At 39.7% G+C, this 19,246-nt stretch overlaps 1 protein-coding gene and 1 pseudogene across 2 annotated transcripts; one reads left to right on the top strand and one right to left on the bottom strand.

Moving 5' to 3' along the window:
- LOC102502768 (lysozyme C) lies at positions 1 to 11,701 on the top strand. Of its 2 annotated transcripts, none has more exons than XM_006146165.3 (4): positions 1 to 459; positions 7,790 to 7,954; positions 9,944 to 10,019; positions 10,552 to 11,701. In XM_006146165.3, exons 1-4 carry the CDS (start codon positions 402 to 404, stop codon positions 10,616 to 10,618), a joined length of 366 nt encoding a protein of 121 aa, XP_006146227.1. In that variant the 5' UTR covers positions 1 to 401; the 3' UTR covers positions 10,619 to 11,701. The 2 variants fall into 2 exon arrangements, with proteins under 2 accessions (XP_006146227.1, XP_006146226.1); XM_006146164.3 differs by lacking the exon at positions 1 to 459 and adding an exon at positions 6,842 to 6,990.
- Positions 11,702 to 13,537: 1,836 nt separating this feature from the next.
- LOC102483457 (kinetochore protein Nuf2-like) lies at positions 13,538 to 15,232 on the bottom strand (annotated as a pseudogene).
- Positions 15,233 to 19,246: the final 4,014 nt, after the last annotated feature.

The raw sequence follows: 19,246 nt of genomic DNA, 5'->3' as shown, positions 1-19,246 counted from the left end.
CTGGAGCGCACGCGCCCTATAGCGAAAACCTCTCCTAAAAAAAAAGAAAAAGAAAAAGTTCAGACATGCTAAAGTTCAGTTGAAAAAAAGTACCTCTCTCGAAGACCTTCTCAGGAAGATCCTGAAGATACCATCCACTAAGATAAGAGAATAAACCAAGAAGAAGAAATGATGAAATGCAGGGAGCACAATAAGTAGAAAATAATAGGACCCAAAATGACAGCTCTGTGCAGACATTGACAACAACCTGTCTAAGTTAGATTGCACCTGGAATGTTTGGGAGATACTGCTTCAGAAGATTGGAACTGACAAAATCTCAGCTAAGTCTGAAGCCACCAGAAGGGATTTAAATATTAAACCCAGAGTTTAGGAGTTGAACTAATGACAGATATGATACATACATGAGAGTCATGCAGATATTAGCTCTAGGGAAAACAAAATCTTGTACAAGAAAAGAAGGTAATTGTCTTTGTGGCTACATAAATGCTGAGTATTGACAACCAAAAATTATATTTGGAAGGATAAGATTTGGAAAAGGGTGTCATGTAATTGGCATAATGGAGATACAGGAGATAGAGCTTAATCTTTACCTTCCATAGTGGGAACTCCTGATATCCTAAAATAGAAATCAATTAGGAGTAATATAAGCCTAATTATTTAAAAATATGAAAGTAATTATGAAAGTATTAGTACTGAGCTAAAAGAACAGAAAGCCATATAGACTATAACATATAGTGATTCCATTTAGCAACTTAAAGTTTGGGACCAGTAGGTGGCGCAATGGTTATGTCACTGGACTCTGGTAGTCCACCACGGTTTGGACCTGGCTTCAACCTCACACCAGGTGCATATGCAAGTGTGCCCAGAATTCCAGGAGAAGGGATTACAGCATGGCCATCCTCCTTGGGGGGCGATTTCTAGCTTTCTGTCTTTCTCTGGTGAGTGCTCCTGCTCTGTAGCAAAAAACCTCTCACTCAAAAAAGAAAAAGTGTATTGCTTTTTTAGGGAAGAGAGACAGAAATAAAGAAAAAACGAGTTCCCATGAAAGGTGTTTCTTTTGTTTGTTTGTTTGTTTTTTTAAAGAGATTTATTTTTGCTATAGGGTGCATGTACTTGCCAGAGAAATAGTAAGACAGAAAACAAGAAATCATCTCTGGAGGGATGACTGTGCCACAATCTCTTCTCCATTTTCCTCTTGGGACTTTGGGCATGCACACACAGGAACCTGTGTGAGTTTTAAGTCACTGGGTCTGAGACACAAACCACAGTTGACTATGTGAGAGTCAAGCTATGTAACCATTATGCCATCTGCTGGTTCCTCCATAAAAGGGTTTTGATGCTGTGATCCTCCCCAGCCTTCAGCCAACCCTAGATCATGGACACACATGCCCATGTCATAGTTCTCCTGTGCTCACTGGAGACAGAGACATATGAGAAAGCACCCCCTGGATGATGGTCTTACCACAGTCCCTTCTCCATTTTCCTCTTGGGATTTTGGGTACCTATGCACACATGCCCTGCTGGTTTTCAAGCCACAGTCTTGGACTCCAGCAGCACAGTTGGCTATGTGGCATCCAGCCACCTTAACCACCACGCCACCTGCTGGCCCTGTACATTTCCTTTGTTATTTATAAATTCATGATAATATCTTGAAAGTTCATTCTTTTACCTTTCTAGTTTTGTGAACCATTCAACATTCATATACATACTATAGTTCTAAAAGAGCTGCATTCACTTTTGAGAGTACGCCACTAATTAATCCTTTTTGAAAGGAAGTGAATGAATACGGAAGACTTACTGCTGAGTGAAGCAAGCCATGCTATGAAGGAAAGGCATTGTATGCCCCCACTTAATATATACTGAGTGTCTGCAATCTATGACTGAAACTAATTGTCTAAAGGATATAGAAACGCAGTATATAGATGTAAATACCAGATATAGTGTGTGTGAAAGAGGAGGTTCTGAGGAAGGACATTTGGGGGAGGGACAGGGAGGCAAAGCATTAATGGCACAAAGAGGTGTGGTATTATCTGTTGAAGATATTTCATAGTTTTATCAACAGTAGTAGGGAGAAATGTTAGTCTGTTTAAATATCCATTTTGTAAGACAAATAATAATGTGATTGAATGTATGGAAGAAAATAAAATGAAAAAAATAAAAAATTTATTAAAAAAACAAAAAACCCCCCAAAAAACAGCAGAGCAAGCGTCAGGAAGAAGGACTAGAAAGAAAATCTATGAGATAGGGAGTAAATAAGAAGCTGAAAGAGAAAAACTTTCTAGAAGTATGAAGAGGTTCACTCTGTCAAATGCTTCTGAAAGATCAAGACAGATGAACAAAGAACAGATAGGAATTGACACCAAGGATCCACCGGAGAGTGGTTTTAGCTGAATAAGGATGGAAGCCAGATCAGAATTAATTGAAAAGAGATGGGAGGTGAGTATGTGAAATCAGTGAGCGTACCTTTTCCCAAAAGTTTTGCTGTAAAGGGAGCAGAGAATGAAGTGGTAGTTGGAGAATTATGTAGGGACTATTACATGTTCTTTGATAATAGGAGAGTATTCAGATAGTTTGTGCAATGATGGATGAGATTCAGCAAAGAGGGAAAAACTCAGGACGAAGGAAAGACTGGACCTAAGTTCGAGCAGTGAGAGGGAAGATTGTAACTTAGGTAAAGACTACCAGTTACAGGAATAGGAGCCCTTTATCCAGTGACAGGAGGGAGGAATCTATTTTCTTATGATTGAAGAACAGTGGGACAGCAGGTGGCATGGAAGTTAAGGTGCTGGGTCCTACAAAACTGGCTGTGCAGTTCGAGTCCTGGATCTAGTAGCTTAAAAATCATGCTGGGTGTGTGTGGGTGGGTGCACCCAAAATCCTGAGATGAGAATGGAGGAGAAAGGACTGTGGCATGGCCATCCTCCCCTGGGAGGGGGAGGATTTCTCATTTTCCCTCTCTCATTTCTCTGTTTCTCTTTGACAATTGGAAATACCCTGTAGCAAAAACTAAGAAAAAAGTAAATTAAAGAACTACAAGGGACCAGCAGACTGCATTGCTGGACTCCCACGTAGTCAATCATGTTTCAAGTCTCGGACCTGGGCAGCTGAAAGCACATACTGGGCATGTGTGTATGCGTGCCCAAGATCCTGAGAGGAGAATGGAAAAGAAGGGATTATAGTGTGACCATCCTCCCTGGGGTGGGGAGGCAGGGTTGATTTGTCGCTTTCTGTCTCTCCAGTCAGCGTGCGCACACACACAAGAAAAGAACAGCAATAGCTCACCTAATCCTTTCTGATTCCATCATGATATGTAGGATACATATAAGAGTTCTTGGGGATTTATCGCTTTTCCTCTCACTATCTTTCTCTGTCTCTCTCCTATGAGTGTATGCGCCCTATGGCAAAATCCTAAAAAATGTATATGTGTGTATATATATATATATATATGTACACACATATATATATATATACACACACACACATTATTATAAAATATATATACTCCAAGATAATAACGTCCATAATTCTTCAAACATTTGAAAAACAAAATTAATTGCATCAGGGCTGACCCTCTAGCACAATGCTTAAACTCTGAGCATAGTGTGTCCACATAGCTAATTATGGGTTGAATTCCAGCTCTAGTGAATTTTTTTTTCTAATAGTAGGATTCTTTTTTTTAAAAAAGAATTATTTATTTAACATTTATTTATTTATTTATTTAAATTTGACCAGAGAGGGACAGAGTGAGAAAGCGAGAGAGAGAGAGGGAGAGAGAGAGAGAGAAGGAGGGAAAGTGAGAAAGCGAACCATAGTAGACCATGTGGGGAGTTCAGCATCCTTAACCATCATGCTACCTGCTGGCCCCCCCGCTCTAGTGACTAAAAATGCCAAACACAATTTCACATACTCTTTTTTTTGTAGAGGTTTTTGCTACAGGGCACGTCCATTTGCCAGACAGACAGAGAGACAGAGAGACAGAAAGAGAGAAGTCACCCCCCCCAGGGGGAATGACCACGCTGCAATTCCTTCTCCTCCCTTCTCCTCTCGGGATCTTGGGCATGCACACACACGTGCCCGGCGTGAGTTTTAAGCCACTGGGTCTGGGACGCGAACCGCAGTCGACTACATGGGAGTCCAGCGACACAGCCATTACACTAACTGCTGGTCCCCCCAAACACATGTACATTTGAGCCCCAAATTCAGACAGGATGGAGAAATAAAGGAGATTGAATTATGATGTGACCAGGCCCCATTGTGGGATGCTTTCTCTCTCTTTTTCTCTCTTTCACTCTCCCTTTGGCAAGTGAATGGGCCCTCTGGCAATACAGAAAAAAATAATTTCATAATCAGATATCTGAAACCAGCATACAAAACAACTGGACATTGCTTAGCATTGACATAGGAAGAATATTAAGAGGTTCAAAGACTTGGGCCAGGAGGTAGCACAGTGGTTAAGGTATTGGACTCCCATGTGGTCGACAATGGTTCAAGTCTTGGATCTGGCATCTTGAAACTAACACTGAATATGTGTATGTGCATGCCCCAAATCCCAAGAGAATGGAAAAGAAGGGATTTGACATGGCCATCCCCCAGGGTGCTGGGGGGGGGGCAGGGAGTTTACTTTCTGTTTCTCTGGCTAATACATGCACCCTGTAGCAAAAATTCTCTAAAAAAATAAAGAGCCCAAAGACCAACTTTTTAAACTTGTCTTTCTCTGCTTAAGTCCTGAAAATTCGCCTTATTGTGTATTATTAAAGAATCAATATTAGGCCTTAAAATCTTGAAAATTAGGTTTTTCTTTTTTTCCTTTTTCTGAGTCCACAGTCATTAGAGTCAAAGCTGGTAACCTTTAGAAGCCAAGGAGAGAAGCTGCCATTGATGAAAACTAAAGATCGAGCCAGATGTGGGGATGTGGGCCTGTACTCCCAGCTACTAGGCAGGCTGAGGCAGAGGGATTGAGGCCAGTCTGGACAATGTAGTGAGACACTGTGTCTAGGAAAATAAAACAGAATGGAATGGAATTAATGGAATGAGGAAGGATGAAATAGATGAATGGGATGGAATGGATGCAATGGAATGCATCCAATGGGATGCATGCAATGGAATGGATACAATGGAATGAAATGGAGTATGGAATGGAATGGGATGGGAAGGGATGAAACAAATGAAATATAACATACTATATGAGTAACTTCAAAGTGATGACACTTTTTTTTTTTTTTTAATTTGCTAGAGGGTAAATGCACTTGATAGAGAAAATGCTTTCCTTGGGGAATGATCACATCACAATGTCTTTCCTCCATTTTTCCTTTTGGGATTTTGGGTTGGCATGCACATGCACCCAGTGTGTTTTTCACACCACTGGGTCTAGGACTCAAACTAAACGAACTACAGTTGGCCATGTGGGATCCAGTCACCTTAACCACCATGCAACCAACTGGCCCAAAGCCATTAAATTTTGGTAGATCAGTGTCTATCAGAAAAGACAGGTCCAAGGACCAGAAGTTGGTATAATGGCTGTGTCACTAGACTCCCATGTAGTCAACCATGGTTCAAGTCCCAAACTCACATTGGGTGCGTGTGCGTGCGTACCCAAGATCCCAAGAGGAGAATGGAGGAGAAGGGATTGTGGTATGGCCATCCTCCCAGGGGGTGATTTCTCGCTTTCTGTCTCTCTCTGTCTTTCTGGTGAGCGCACTCATTCTATAGCAAAAACCTCTCCAAAAAAATAAGAGGAAAAGACAGATCCAGATGCACAGTACTTTTTGAGTTCTAATAGCACAGTGTTTGAAAATGTGCACAGCCTCTTGAGATGATTATTTTTTAAAGGTTGTACTTAGTTGAATATTTGTGTTTGGGTAGATTTGATTTGAAAAGTCCTATTACTTTAAAATGACCTTTTAAATTATAGCATAAAAATGGGAGGCAAAGGAGTTACGGAAAACGAGTTAAGAAAGTTGTTCATATGAGCCTTATTTATAGCAGTCACACATTGGTTTACAGTAATAAAATGTGTACAATGGTAGATTAAAAATGTGCAAAAAAGATCTAGAGTAGGAAGCTGACTGAATAGTTGGCATCATGAACTAAGACTACAGACACATGTGTCATGTCTATTTTGTGCAAAAGTGTATATAATATAATTTTAAGTGAGAATGATGACTACCGATTAGTGAATGCAACAAAATAATTATAAAAATGATTGTTAGTGAAAAAAAAATCACACCTTGGGACCAGCAGATGGCAAAATGGCTATGTTGCTGAACTCCCATGTAGTTGACTATGGTTTGAGTCCCAGACCTGGTGGCTTAAACTTACCCTAGGTGTGTGTGCGTGTGTGCCCAAGATCCCAAGAGGAGAATGGAGGAGGAGGGATTGTGGTATGGGGGCAATTTCTCTCTTTCTGTCTCTCTGTCTCTCTTTCTGGCGAGTGCATGCGTCCTATAGCAAAAACCTCTCCCCCTTGCAAAACAAAAAAAGACACATAAAAAAAATCACAGCTCAGTTTAAGCTGTACAAAGTAAACATTGATTTTTATTTTTCATAGTTGCTCAAATTCATCATCAGTAGAAGAAGGTTCTTGTCACATAAGCAATGATACTTCCCAATTCTTTCTGAGTCAGGTCTTTAAATATCGTTATTTCATCACTGTCTTATAGGTTAACTCTTAGACATCAGAATGTCTCTTCCAGCAAAAGATAATTGTTTTTTAAGTCAGTGGATCAATCAACAGTAGGTGCTTTCCACACACCTCATAGGTGCTTTCCCCAGATCACTAGAGGAAGGAAGTTAGAAGACCTTAAATACTGGGGCCGGCTCACCCCAGTCATTGGCAGTTCAGTTTCCCAGTTGACATGAAGGCTCTCCTTGTCCTGGGGCTTCTGCTCCTTTCTGTCACTGTCCAGGGAGAGAAGAATAAAAGATGCGAATTTGCTAAAACTATGAAAAAACATGGACTGGATGGCTTCAAGGGAATCAGCCTGGCGACCTGTAAGTCTACGTTCCTTCACATCCAAGTAGTTAGTCAGGTAGGGCACAGACACCTGGAGAGGAAGAGTTAGAAGAGGGGCTTTGAGGGAATCAACATTTTCATTTCTTTGCGATTTGTCTACCACAATGGTGAAATACAATGCATCCTTTAGAATCAGAGACCCCAGGAGAAAAACTGAGAGCATAGGAGGAGAAAATACTAAATGTTTCTAACTAAAAGCAGGACCTGTGACACCCTTCTAGTGCCACGAAGTCTGCCAAGTTCCTCCCACTCAATGGCACAGGCAGGGTCGGTGGACGGTAAATGGGAGGGCCTGGAAATATCTCAGTCATGTGCTTGGTACTGACTTGAGCCACTCTTCCTGTGGAACTTGGGTTCTGCGAGCCTGCATTGACCCAGTATTTTTTTAATTCCCTGCCATGGCATGAGATGTTTCAAAAGTGTGTTGAGCTCTCAGTAGAAGGGCAGCAAGAACTTACTTTTCATTCACTGTTTATAAAGGCATCCCTGAGACTCAGCATTTTGATAATTACATAATTTTATACAATTAACAGCTGTTTTACTAGTTTTATGTATATATTATCTTATTCTGTAAGTATTAAAATTGGATTTGCTTTATGAAAGGATTTTATTGGCCTCTTTAACATCAAAATGTTTGAATATTTTATGTTTTAAATTCCTCTTTATACTTATAAAGTAAATCTGTAGTTAAATGCAATGAACTAAATAGAACTGATTTTGGTGTGCGGTTTAGTCATGCAGTGTTGCTATTTATTAATAAAACCAACTTCTTTTTAGGGATGTGTGTGGCCAAATGGGAGAGTGATTATAACACCAAAGCTACAAACTACAATCCTAACGATAAAAGCACCGATTACGGACTGTTCCAGATCAATAGCCACTACTGGTGTGACGACGGCAAAACTCCCAATGCAGTTAACGCCTGCCATGTATCCTGCAAAGGTAAGAGGAGGCAACACTGAGTGATGGCACAGGCCTGTGGTCCCTCTCCAGTTATACTTACAAGAACAGAGATTCAAGGCAAAAGGAAAATAAGTAAATAAAAGAAGATTTATGCAGGAGCCTAGGAAAACTTTATTTCAACTTCTAGAAAGTCATTATGATCCTCCTCATAATTTCCGAAGTCGTAAATCAAATAGCTGGTATCATAAAGGTCTTTAATGTAATAAAGTACATGCAATGGTGCATTAATTTATTGCACACGGCCTGATTGATGCTTTGTCCAGAACAATGCCATCCCTCCAGCTTACTTTGGGAAGGTTTGGGAAGCTTTAGGGAAAATTCAGTTGTGTGGGCCCTTTGTCGTTGTTTTCCTTGGGATTATAAAATGTTCTTAATATGTAAAAGATTGGAGACATGACTTCAATGAACAATGATATGTCTCCCATGAACATTTAACAGTTCTTAATGTTTTCCCATAATTACTTGTTCTGTGTATGTGTTTTTGTTCCTAAAAGATTTTAAGTGAATTAGACAGAGGATGACATCTCATTTGTAAATCTTTAGTTTGCAACGTCAAAATATACATTCCCCATATAATATTATCATACCTTAACATATTAACTTATGGTCATGTTCATTTGTAATGAAACAAATATGGTTGTTTTTTTTTTTTTCAAGTCGCTAGGTCTAGGACTCAAACCGTGCAGTCAGACATGGGATCCAGCTGCCTTAACAACCACGTCCCTGGCTGGCCCAAAATAAATGTTTTTGAACTTATGTAAATAGACACAACATGTAGAATCTTTAGTGCACCAAATATTGCGAAGTATAGCAAACTTGACATCGTTAAATTTATAAATGTTAAAATTCTCAATTAGAAAAAGAAATCTTAGATTATTCATTATTAATGCAGCTCATTTAGTTTAAATATATTTTGTATTGTTGTATAATCCATGGTCTTGAATAAAATTAGAAAATACAAATAAAGAAATATAGCTCCCCTAAAATTACTAACCATTGGTAGCTTTTGAAATATAGTCTTCTAGAAGGTAGAACAAGCCTGTGGATGAATATGAAGTTATATTATGTACGTGTGTATCCAAATATAAACATGAAACAATGTGTGTTTTTACAAAAATTAAATTACACTATACACACTGGTTTATAATTTGCTTCTTATCACACAAAATTTTTCCATGTTAACCAACATGAAGCTGTATTATTGTTACTATATATTGTATGATAGTTCATGTAAGTTCCATTTACTTCTTTCATGAGAGGGAAAAAAAAAGAGAGAGAGAGACAGGCACCCTTCAGAGGGTCTCATCAGACAGTGAACTCCCCCACCCAGCCCTCTAACTCATCGGGTTCACCGGGATGCCAGTGGGTTCCCCCAGTGTGTTCAGATAAATCTGGGATCTGAACACCCATCCTCGTCATATGGCTCCTGCATCCCACAGGGACACCCTACTGCTTGCATCACTGCAGCAGGATCTAAATCTGTATTACTTTAAAGGACAAAAGGTCTATTATATGAATTTTCTATAATTTATTAATCCAATTCATACTCTTCACCATCTAAGTTGTTTCCATTTTTCCCTTTTGTAAATTCCCATGAACACCTTTGTGCTCACATCTTTCGATGCATTTCTTCTTATTTCATTAGGGGATTAATTTTCAATAAAAATTGATGGATAAAAATTATTAGACAAAAAGCTAGGCATTATTTTTACAATGTCTAGTACAATAATGATCTCCCATTGTGTTAATTTTGATTCTGTAGTTTACAGTAACTTTGATAAAGAGAATGCTTTATTTTATGCCAAATGGGGTGTGATGAAAAGAAACTTTAACCATCACAGATATATAAACTCTGGGAAAATAATTTCTTAGTATTCTTTCCTCATCATAACAGAATAAAACTGGCCCAATCTACTTAAAATGAAACCTCTATGAATGTCTCCTAAATCCCTCATACCTCTCTTTCAGATTTGATGAAAGATGACATCTCACAAGCCATAACTTGTGCAAAGAAGATCGTCAGTGAACAAGGCATTAAAGCATGGTATGTTTTAATCACTTAGGGGGGAATTACTTTACCTACTCTCAATACACAGTGAGAGAAGACTTTCAAAGGCCAAAGCATGCTCCTCGGAACTGCAAATGGATGCTTGGGGCTTATACTAAACAATGTATTGTCTAGGTCCCCGAAGAAACAATCTTCCCCAATGGAGTCAGAATCTTACTCTTTGCTCCTCTATTTATTTCAGGAGATTTCTAGAATATTTAAGAGTCTCTACACTCCATGTTCCCCATCATATATTGAGGTTATTTAAGTAACTGGGGGATGCCTTGGCCGTTGCTGCTGTCAGAGCCCAGAACCAGCCTTGTGTTCGGCCCCGGTGCTCTCCTGAGGGCGTTGGGGAGGAAGCGGTACTGTGGTGCTCATCTCCATCTAACAGGCAGAACTCCTGGGCCCAGCTAGAACCTGTATTTTATTTATGGATCCAATGTTTTCTTGCCCCAAAGGACTTGAAGTATGTCTATTATTCTGAAGATGTTTTAACCTTTTCACTGTGTTTGATCTTTCTCTGCAGGGTGGCATGGGGCCAGCATTGTCAGAACAAAGATGTCCGTCAGTACCTTAAGGGCTGCAAACTGTAGAGGGCTGGACGGGGCTCAGTGGTCAACGCGATGCACTGTGAGACTGATCCACCAAAGGGGAAGCAATGGGTTTCTCTCCCAAGACCTTCCTGAGTTCTCCAGATGTGTGTGAGCCCATGATCTGCTGATGGCTGCAACCTGAATTGGATGGTGCTGGGGCCCTGTGCTGGGTGCTGTCTCTCTATTGTTCTCTCTCTTTCACTCATGAAAGATGTGGATGGATAAACTTAAAAAAAATATTAGGGTTGTGGATTGTAACTGGTCATTTTCCCTTCTTCAGCTTACTTTATCTCTTTTTTACATTAAGGAAGTAGTATTGATATTTCAGCTAATTCACATACTACCATTATTAACCCATCAAACAAGTAACAGTTTTGCAGAAACAGGATCAAAATATGGTCATTCTTATGAGACACTTACTATTCATTTTTGTGTTTATTATTTGATATTAAGGCTATAAGACTTTCACATTTGCTAAAAGAACTAATATAGGCGAAACTGTATCTAAAACCATGGATGTCAAATATATCTCCAATACATTCGGTTTTTAAAGAAATCTGGAATTAAACAGGAATCAAAGATAAAAATGTCACAAAAAGCTAAAACAAGTTGATGTTAGACAAAATCCCAGTTGTGTAGGCACCCTAAGCCTTCATGTGTTTGGTCATTTCTGAAAACAGTAAAAATAACCACTTTTGACTAGGCAATATAACATTTTAAAGGAACAGAATGCCAAGTGGCTAAAAATGGAGGAAGTCCAAATTAAGAATTTTGTCTTCATAATGTGTATGGCCTTTTCATTTAAATATTTCCTGAGAAATGTTGCATTTATACAGCTTTAAAAATAGACTCACAATTTATTTATATAGCAATCTGCTTCGGCTCCTTAAAGAGCCTGTGTGCGCATCCTAGGGATGATGAGTGACTCTAGGAAGAATTAGATGAGCTACTGCTTTCCTTACTTTTATTAACATACATTCATGCATTAGGGCTAAAGGGTGGCAGATGAGCTTGCCGGTATTGAAATAATATAAAAAGAGACATGGTAATAAAATTGTGCATGTTTGAAAAAAAATGATCATTAAAGGCTTTGCAATACATACCTTGTCTTTCTTTCTTTGAACCCAAAGAGTGTCCCTGAAGGATAAAAATCTATGTATGACAAAAAACCTGACTTGATATTCTTAAGACCCCCTATGTCTTCACCTGCACCTAAACAGCTGGGTATTGCTGGAGAAAAATTCACACACATGCTGACAAATGTCACCTAAATTTCATGACCACAAACCTCCAACTGAACTTGAAGTCTACCTGGCCATCTTACTCACTTCTCTGCATTCCTTCTGTGTTGGTGTTCCCACTCTCCAAACTGACTATCACTATTTTTATTCTCCTCTTCTTTCTTTAAGCTCTACTACACACATCTGAGCCTCCTCTGCCCATCATCTTCCATTCTCTGCTCTCAGCAGGTAACCCAGTATCCTAGCACACTGAAAGAACAGAAGCAACTTCATACGAAGTTCTCCCCTCCACATCCCCAGCAATTTTAACATTCCCTGAGCCTGTCCTCCTGCCTTCCCTCTTATCTCTGGATGAAGGGCTTCAGCTCCCACCAAGGGAGATTCTCCAGCAGTCACATTCCCATCCCTCGTTGACCCAACTGCAGATGTGTCTCCAGGATCCTGAGTGTCTCCCTCTTCGCTACACATTCTCCATCATTGTAAAAACTGACCTGTGAACCTCTCACGTGCCAAAGAAACCTCCACAATCCCCAAGTAATCCTCCAACTACCACGTCATATTCTGCTCTCATTACAGCAGCACTTCTGGAGAGAGATGTACTCACTGACTCCTCGCCCTTCCCTCTCATCTCTTTTCAACCATTTTGAATGTGGCTTCCGTCCTCACTCACCTAAAACAGCTCCCCCGGAATTTCTCTTATGTCTCCTTGGTGTCGAGACCAGTGCTCTTCTATTCATTTTTCATTTGTCTCAATCCCTCAGCAGCATTTGACAAAGCAAACCACTTCTTACTTTTAGAAACTTTCATTAATAACTTTTCAACAAACAGTTTGAAATCCTCTCTTAACACTTCCAAGAGAACACAGATGTTTTCCCCCTCTTGTTCAAAACATTGAAATAATCTTTAAAAAATTTTGCAAGGGTCTTTTACATGTTGTGAGTCATTTGAGAGTAAGTTGCCAACATGATATCCAATGGCCCAGAATCTGTAACTGTAGAATTCTTAAAAAGACATTCTCCCAAAAACAATCATCCAAATCTGGAAATCTAATCGATACATTACTACCACCTAATCATCAGATCCCAATCAATTTCATCAAATGTCCCAATAAAATCCTTCCTCACAAAAAGATATAATTCAGAATCATGTATTGTTTTTGGTTGTCATGTGGTTTTAGTTTTTTCTCTTTCTGGTAATTTCCTCAGTAGTATGTGCGTGTGTGTGTTTGTGTATGCATGACTTAACAGTTTTGTTCATTTCTCTTTTTTCTCTTTTAAACAAAAAACATCTAGACACTTTGGAAGACCATAGAACAATTTTGTAGAGTGGCCCTAAGGTTTTTCTGATGTCCTGCTGATTAGATTAGATGTTGCTTCTTGGGCAGGAATATCACAGGGGTGATGCTCTTTTTTTTTTTTTTTTCTTCAAAGGTAGCGACTTTGTTTTAATGCAATCACTACTTACAAAAATGGGCAAAAGGGAGACATGAATAGCTACACAAGTTACCACAATTTTAAGTGAACAAAAGCCTACATTAAATGCGTCTTTTATAAAATAACCACTTATCCGAGTACCTAAAAGCTGAATGAGCCTGCAGTATTTGGTACTTCCGATACTTCCATTAGCTTCAGTTTCACTAGTCCCTTTCCAAACAGAAAGTTAAAAGATGGCCAGCTGTTTACAAAAAGACGTGTCCCTCTGTGCCTCCGGTGGCCGTTCTGAACATCCTCCTCTTCAGCTCAGCTGTTTTCTCGTCTATGTCAGCACCACAATCCTCTGGCACCTTTTCAATGCCTTCATGGTACTTCTCCAAAGCTGTTTTCAAGTTTAAAAATATTTCATGGGACTTCAATTTCTCCCTTTCAGTGGATCTTTTAGTTGCCGAATTCCAAACTTCATTTTCTGGATTTCTTGTTTAATTGTGGTTACCTGCTCAAAAACAGCACCTCTTTTTTCTCGAACTTTATTGCAATCCTCAATTACTGTGCGTTTGTATTGCTTCACATCTTCATGCTTCTTATTTATTTTGAATTGTGCTGTGGCAAGTTTTTCCTTCTTCACAATCATCAGTCTCTTGAATGAATTTTCCTCAGTCTTCAATTTCTTCAGTTCTGACTCATCACTCTCGATTTGGTCCTCCAAGTTCAGGCTCTCCTTGAAGACACTGTTAATTTTTCCCTGTTATCTGCAAGGTCCTGTATTTTCTTTTGCTATAACTGCACCTCCAGCTGGCAAGAAGGCAGGCAGTCAGCTGAATCTCTATAGATTTCATACTTCTCCATCACTTCTTGCCTGGAATTTTTAAGCTTCTGGACTATTTCTTTCATTTTTTTCTTTATAATTCTTCAGCTTCTCTGGAGAATCCACAATTTTTGTTTTCAAATTCTCTTGAACTTCTTTCAAAGAAACTACCAACAATTTTAGTTGATTCAAACACTTGGTTTTCTCTGAAATATCTGACTTCTTTTGGGAATTTCCATCTTGCAGCACTATCGTTTTTTTTTTTTTTTGAGGGTTTCACTGTAGGGCGCGTGCGCTCGCCAGACAGACAGAGAAAGACATAGAGACAGAAAGCGAGAAATCACCCCCCAGGGGGGATGGTCACGCCGCAATCCCTTCTCCTCCATTCTCCTCTAGGGATCTTGGGCACGCACGCACATGCGCCTGGCGTGAGTTTTAAGCCACCGGGTCTGGGACACGAACCGCGGTCGACTACGTGGGAGTCCAGCGACATAGCCATTACGCTAACTGCTGGTTCCCGCACTATCGTTTTTTGACGAAACTCCTGATTCAGTGATTGCTGCAGCTCCTGAATATCATCTGAAAGATGCTTCAGCTCTTCTTGCTCTTCCACTGGAACAGAGTCAAGTCTCTCCAATTTCATCAATGCCTCCTGGTGTGCTGTGTTCAACGGCTGCATTTTGTCCAAAGAAGATTTATATTGCCAAAGAAATTCCATGTATGTTTCACGGCATGCTTCTCCGAAGTGAATAAAGTTGATGATGTCACTTAAAAACTGACTTGTCCATTTTGCTTTTGGATATAGAATATCAGCAGTCTCAAAGTCATTCACCTGGCAAATGGGCAGAAATGAGTCCAGATGAATAAATACATTGCTGTATGGTAAGAAGCCTTCCATTATATGTGGACACATGACTTCGGTGTTCACTGGCGTCATGCAAAAGTGCTCCAGCCGAATTCCGTACACTATCTGTAAAGCTCTCATGTAGGTCGTGTACAAGACTTCGGGCTTTGGATTTGGATAAAGAGCATTCTTGGAGAGGTTTTTACCATCAGCTCCTGTTATGATCTTGTTTCGAATATGAACCACAATCTCAGCTACATTATATCTGGGGAAAGACAAGGTTTCCATCTTGGGAGTTTTCTGTTAATCTACAGCTCGGCCGGCCAGGGAGACGGTGAGCGCTGCGAGCAGACACGGTGCAGCCAAAACCCACCAGACTCTGGCCGGCAGTTGTTGCTTTTCAAACCTGCCACCTCCTCAGAGGTGATGTTCTTCTCACTGCATCCTCTAGGTGGTACACATTCTTGATTTGTTCCATTAATTACTGAGATGTTTACGTGGATCACTTGATTAAGGAGATGTCTGCAAGTCTCTACTGTAAAGTACTTGGGTTGCAGGGAAAGTACCATGATCCTGACTGGCTGAGGCTGGGGCTAGGATTGTGGCATGAAGACTGTTGTGGATATCTCTCTCTTCACCTCTGTCTCTCTAGCTCTTTATCTACCTCTCTCATGAAATAAATAAGAAAATATACTTTGAAAAAAAATGTGTGGCATCTTCTTGGTAGAAAGTTTTACCCCTTTGCTGGAAGACATTAAGAGAGTCTCAAATCAATAGATATACACCATGTTATGTTCATGGCTAGAAAGAATCAATATTGTAAATATGACAGTTTCTCTCAGATTGATCTATAGCATCAATATAAAAGGAATTAAAGGAAGATTTACTACTAAGTGAAGTTATTCAGACTGTGAAAGAGAGGCATCGTATGTCTCAACTCAACACATAGCAAACGTCTGCACCCTAAGGCAGAAGCTGAAAGACTGTAAGATATGAAAGCATGGGAACAACTGTGGACTCGAACCCCAGTCGGTCATGTGGGAGTCCAGCACACGCCACCTGCTGGCCCCTGGATATCAAGACTTCTAAGTGAGAATGTGTGAACTTGGTGCAAGAATAAACAAGAAAGACTCTGGAACAATAAGAAACAGGAAACCACATATATATAAACTAGATTTATAATAGCATGGGAATTAGTAGAAACTGCACTGGAGTGAAAGAATGAAAATAGGATCTTTACCTCCTGCTATACATAAATATCAATTCTACATGGGTTAAATAAGAAGTTACATGAAAGGAAAAGTTAGAGTATTTTAAAATAAAAATGTAGGATTATATGTGTGTGTGTGTGTGTATATATACATATACATATTTTTAAAGAGAGATTTTGCTATACCATGTGTGCACTTGCTGGAGAGATAGAGAGAGACAGAAAGTGGGAAATCACAACCTGGGGGGATGGCCATGCAGCAATCCCTTCTCCTCCATTCTCCTCTCGGGATCTGAGGCACGCATGCACACGTGCCCAGCATGAGTTTTAAGTTGCCATCTCCAGCACTCAAACCACAACTATGTGGAAGACCAACGATGTAACTATTCTGCCATCTGCTGGTCCTATGTAGGAAATATTTTTAAAATTTACTTCATACATCAATGTGACAACAGGGAAAGACGAGCCCCTACACAGGGTCTTATACCCCGATTGTCCACTCTTCTAGCCTTTGACCAGCCATGATCATGGGTGCATGCACCTGGCATGTAGTCGGTCACCAGTGGAAAAAAACCTGTAATATTCCCTGTGATTCTAGCATCACTTGAACAGCAAATTACCACAGCAGTCCTATTAAACAGGACTTAGAGGAAATAATTTTATGTCCTAGATTGAAGACGAATTTCTTAAACAACACATACATCTACAATTAAATTTTTTTTCTGGAGAGAGGCTTGCTATAGGGCATGTACTCTCACCAGAGAGAGAGAGAGAGAGAGAGAGAGAAATCACTCCCCAGGTGGGATGGCTATGCCATAATCCCTTCTTTTCCATTCTCCTCTCTGCATCAGGCACACATACACACACACACCTGGCAAAAGTTTTAAGTCACCAGGTCTGGGACTTGAACCATAGTTGACAACATGGGAGTCCAGTAACATAACCATTATGCCATCTGCTGGTCTCTACATCTACAATTAAAAAGGGAAATATTGATACAATTGACTATATTAAAATAGGCATTTCGGATCATTAGAAGAGTGAAAAAGAGAGTCTCAATGAAATAGAAGACACTTTAAACACATAACTGACAAAGACCAGCATCGAGCATATATAATATACTACAACTCTATAAGAATGACAGAAATCCTATAGAAAAAATGGGCAACACTTAAGAACTGACATTTTATGAAAGAAACATAGATAGTACATAAACATATTAAATCCAATGTTAGTAATTTCAGAAATGCATATGAGAATCACAGGTGGCATGACCAGCAGATAGTGTAATGGTTATATTGCTGGACTCCCACATAGTCCACCTTGATTTGAATCCCAGACCCAACAACTTAAAACTCATGCCAGGTGCGTGTGCGTGCATGCCCAAGATCCTGAGAAGAGAATGGAGGAGAAGGGTGCAGCATGACTATCCCTCCAGAGAGGGCGGGTGATTTCTTGCTTTCTATCTCTGTCTCTCTCTCTCTCTGTCTCTCCAGCAAGCTCCTATGCCCTATGGCAAAAATCTTTCGAAAAGAAAAGAAAAATCATAGGTGGTATTTTACACCTATGAGAATAGCCAAAGATATTTAATCTGATTAACCAGTTACGAGTAATGGCTGAAATAGGGTGCAATGACATGGACTGCTGGAAAGGGGTAAACTGGTGCCACTGTTTCAGAAGTCCATTTGGCATTACTTTGTAAAGGAAATATCAATATATCCCCTAGAGAAACTCTTGTTCCTTTACACATGTTGACATTTACAATTATGTATACAGCAACATTCATTGAAATAACCAAAATATCGAAGCAACTCAAACATCCACCAATAGGGCAGATTAATAGGACATTCACAGTATATAATAAAACACTGGGTAGCTTGAAGCAATCCTTTTTTCTTAGCTATGCACAGCAACATGAAGAAATCGGTAACTAAGGCAGACTGGAAAAAGCAAGTCACAAAAAATTCACACAGTGTTTCATTTGTATGAAGTTCCCAAGCAAGCGAAATTGTGATGCTGTATTAGAGATGATACCTTAGGGAAATACGATGCAAGGAAATCCTTACAGAGAGGTAGACAAAAAGGGTTCCCAATGTACTATCACATACTGTCAAGAATAATGATTGGCACTCACTACTCTCTGGGCTGTAAATATACATCTTAATTTGCACATATGATATGTTTCACAATAAATATATACAATAAAATTAAAATACTAGAAATGTACTGATTGTTGTACAAGTCTACCTTACATAGAGATTCTAGGCCACTTAAGGGACCATTATTCCTAGAAAATGGTACTATAAATATTGAGGATAATTCCTAGACATTTTCAAAAACATGGCAATACTACTTTAAAATAATTTTCTAGTGTATTTGAAATTTACTTTAGGGCAGTTGAAGTGGCACATACGCTGTCCAGTGCAGAAACGGAGGCAGGGAGAGCTGGTGTTACCGTCTCCTGCTCTATCAGAGAATCTCAGCGTTGCAAAGAAGAGTGTGGATACACTTCCGGCTCCAGCTTCTCTCTTTCTGTGCAGATAGCACACCTGTAAGCATGGCGAACGCCCCTAAAACCCGCCGCACCTTCTGTAAGAAGTGTGGCAAGCACCAACCTCATAAAGTGACACAGTACAAAACGGGCGAGGATTCTCTGTGTGCTCAGGGACAGCGGCGTTATGACAGAAGCAGAGTGGCTATGGTGAACAGACTAAGCCTATTTTCTGGAAAAAGGGAAAAAAACTACAGAGTTGTGCTGAGGCTCGAATGTGTTGAGCCCATTGGCAGATCTAAGAGAATGCTGGCTATAAGAGATGTGAGCACTGTGAACTGGGAGGAGATAAGAAGAGAAAGGGTCAAGTGATCCCAGTTCCAAGCTTCACCTTTTTTATTATGAAGACGACAAAATCTTGAGCTGAATGTTCACATTTGATTACAGTTGGTCTTTTCATGAAGGAATAAAGTAATCAATAAAATTTCCCTTTTTGGGAAATTGGTTTCATGGTAAAAAAAAAAATGTAAAGAGGGGTGTGTGAACTTGGAAAAAACATCTTTTAAAACTATCATTACTTCAGGCCAGACAGTGGCCCTGA

This window comes from Tupaia chinensis, unplaced genomic scaffold (assembly GCF_000334495.1).
Source record: "Tupaia chinensis unplaced genomic scaffold, TupChi_1.0 Scaffold000168_1, whole genome shotgun sequence".
Taxonomy (NCBI): Eukaryota; Metazoa; Chordata; class Mammalia; order Scandentia; family Tupaiidae; genus Tupaia; species Tupaia belangeri.
This window is presented reverse-complemented; position numbering and strand designations above follow the sequence as displayed.

Bases quoted from the DNA above. Each gene is read 5' to 3' on its own strand.
- LOC102502768 (XM_006146164.3), top strand. From the start codon at position 6,855: ATGAAGGCTCTCCTTGTCCTGGGGCTTCTGCTCCTTTCTGTCACTGTC. The intron at 6,991-7,789 runs GTAAGTCTACGT...ACTTCTTTTTAG, and splicing joins GGGAATCAGCCTGGCGACCT to GGATGTGTGTGGCCAAATGG. The intron at 7,955-9,943 runs GTAAGAGGAGGC...CCTCTCTTTCAG, and splicing joins CTGCCATGTATCCTGCAAAG to ATTTGATGAAAGATGACATC.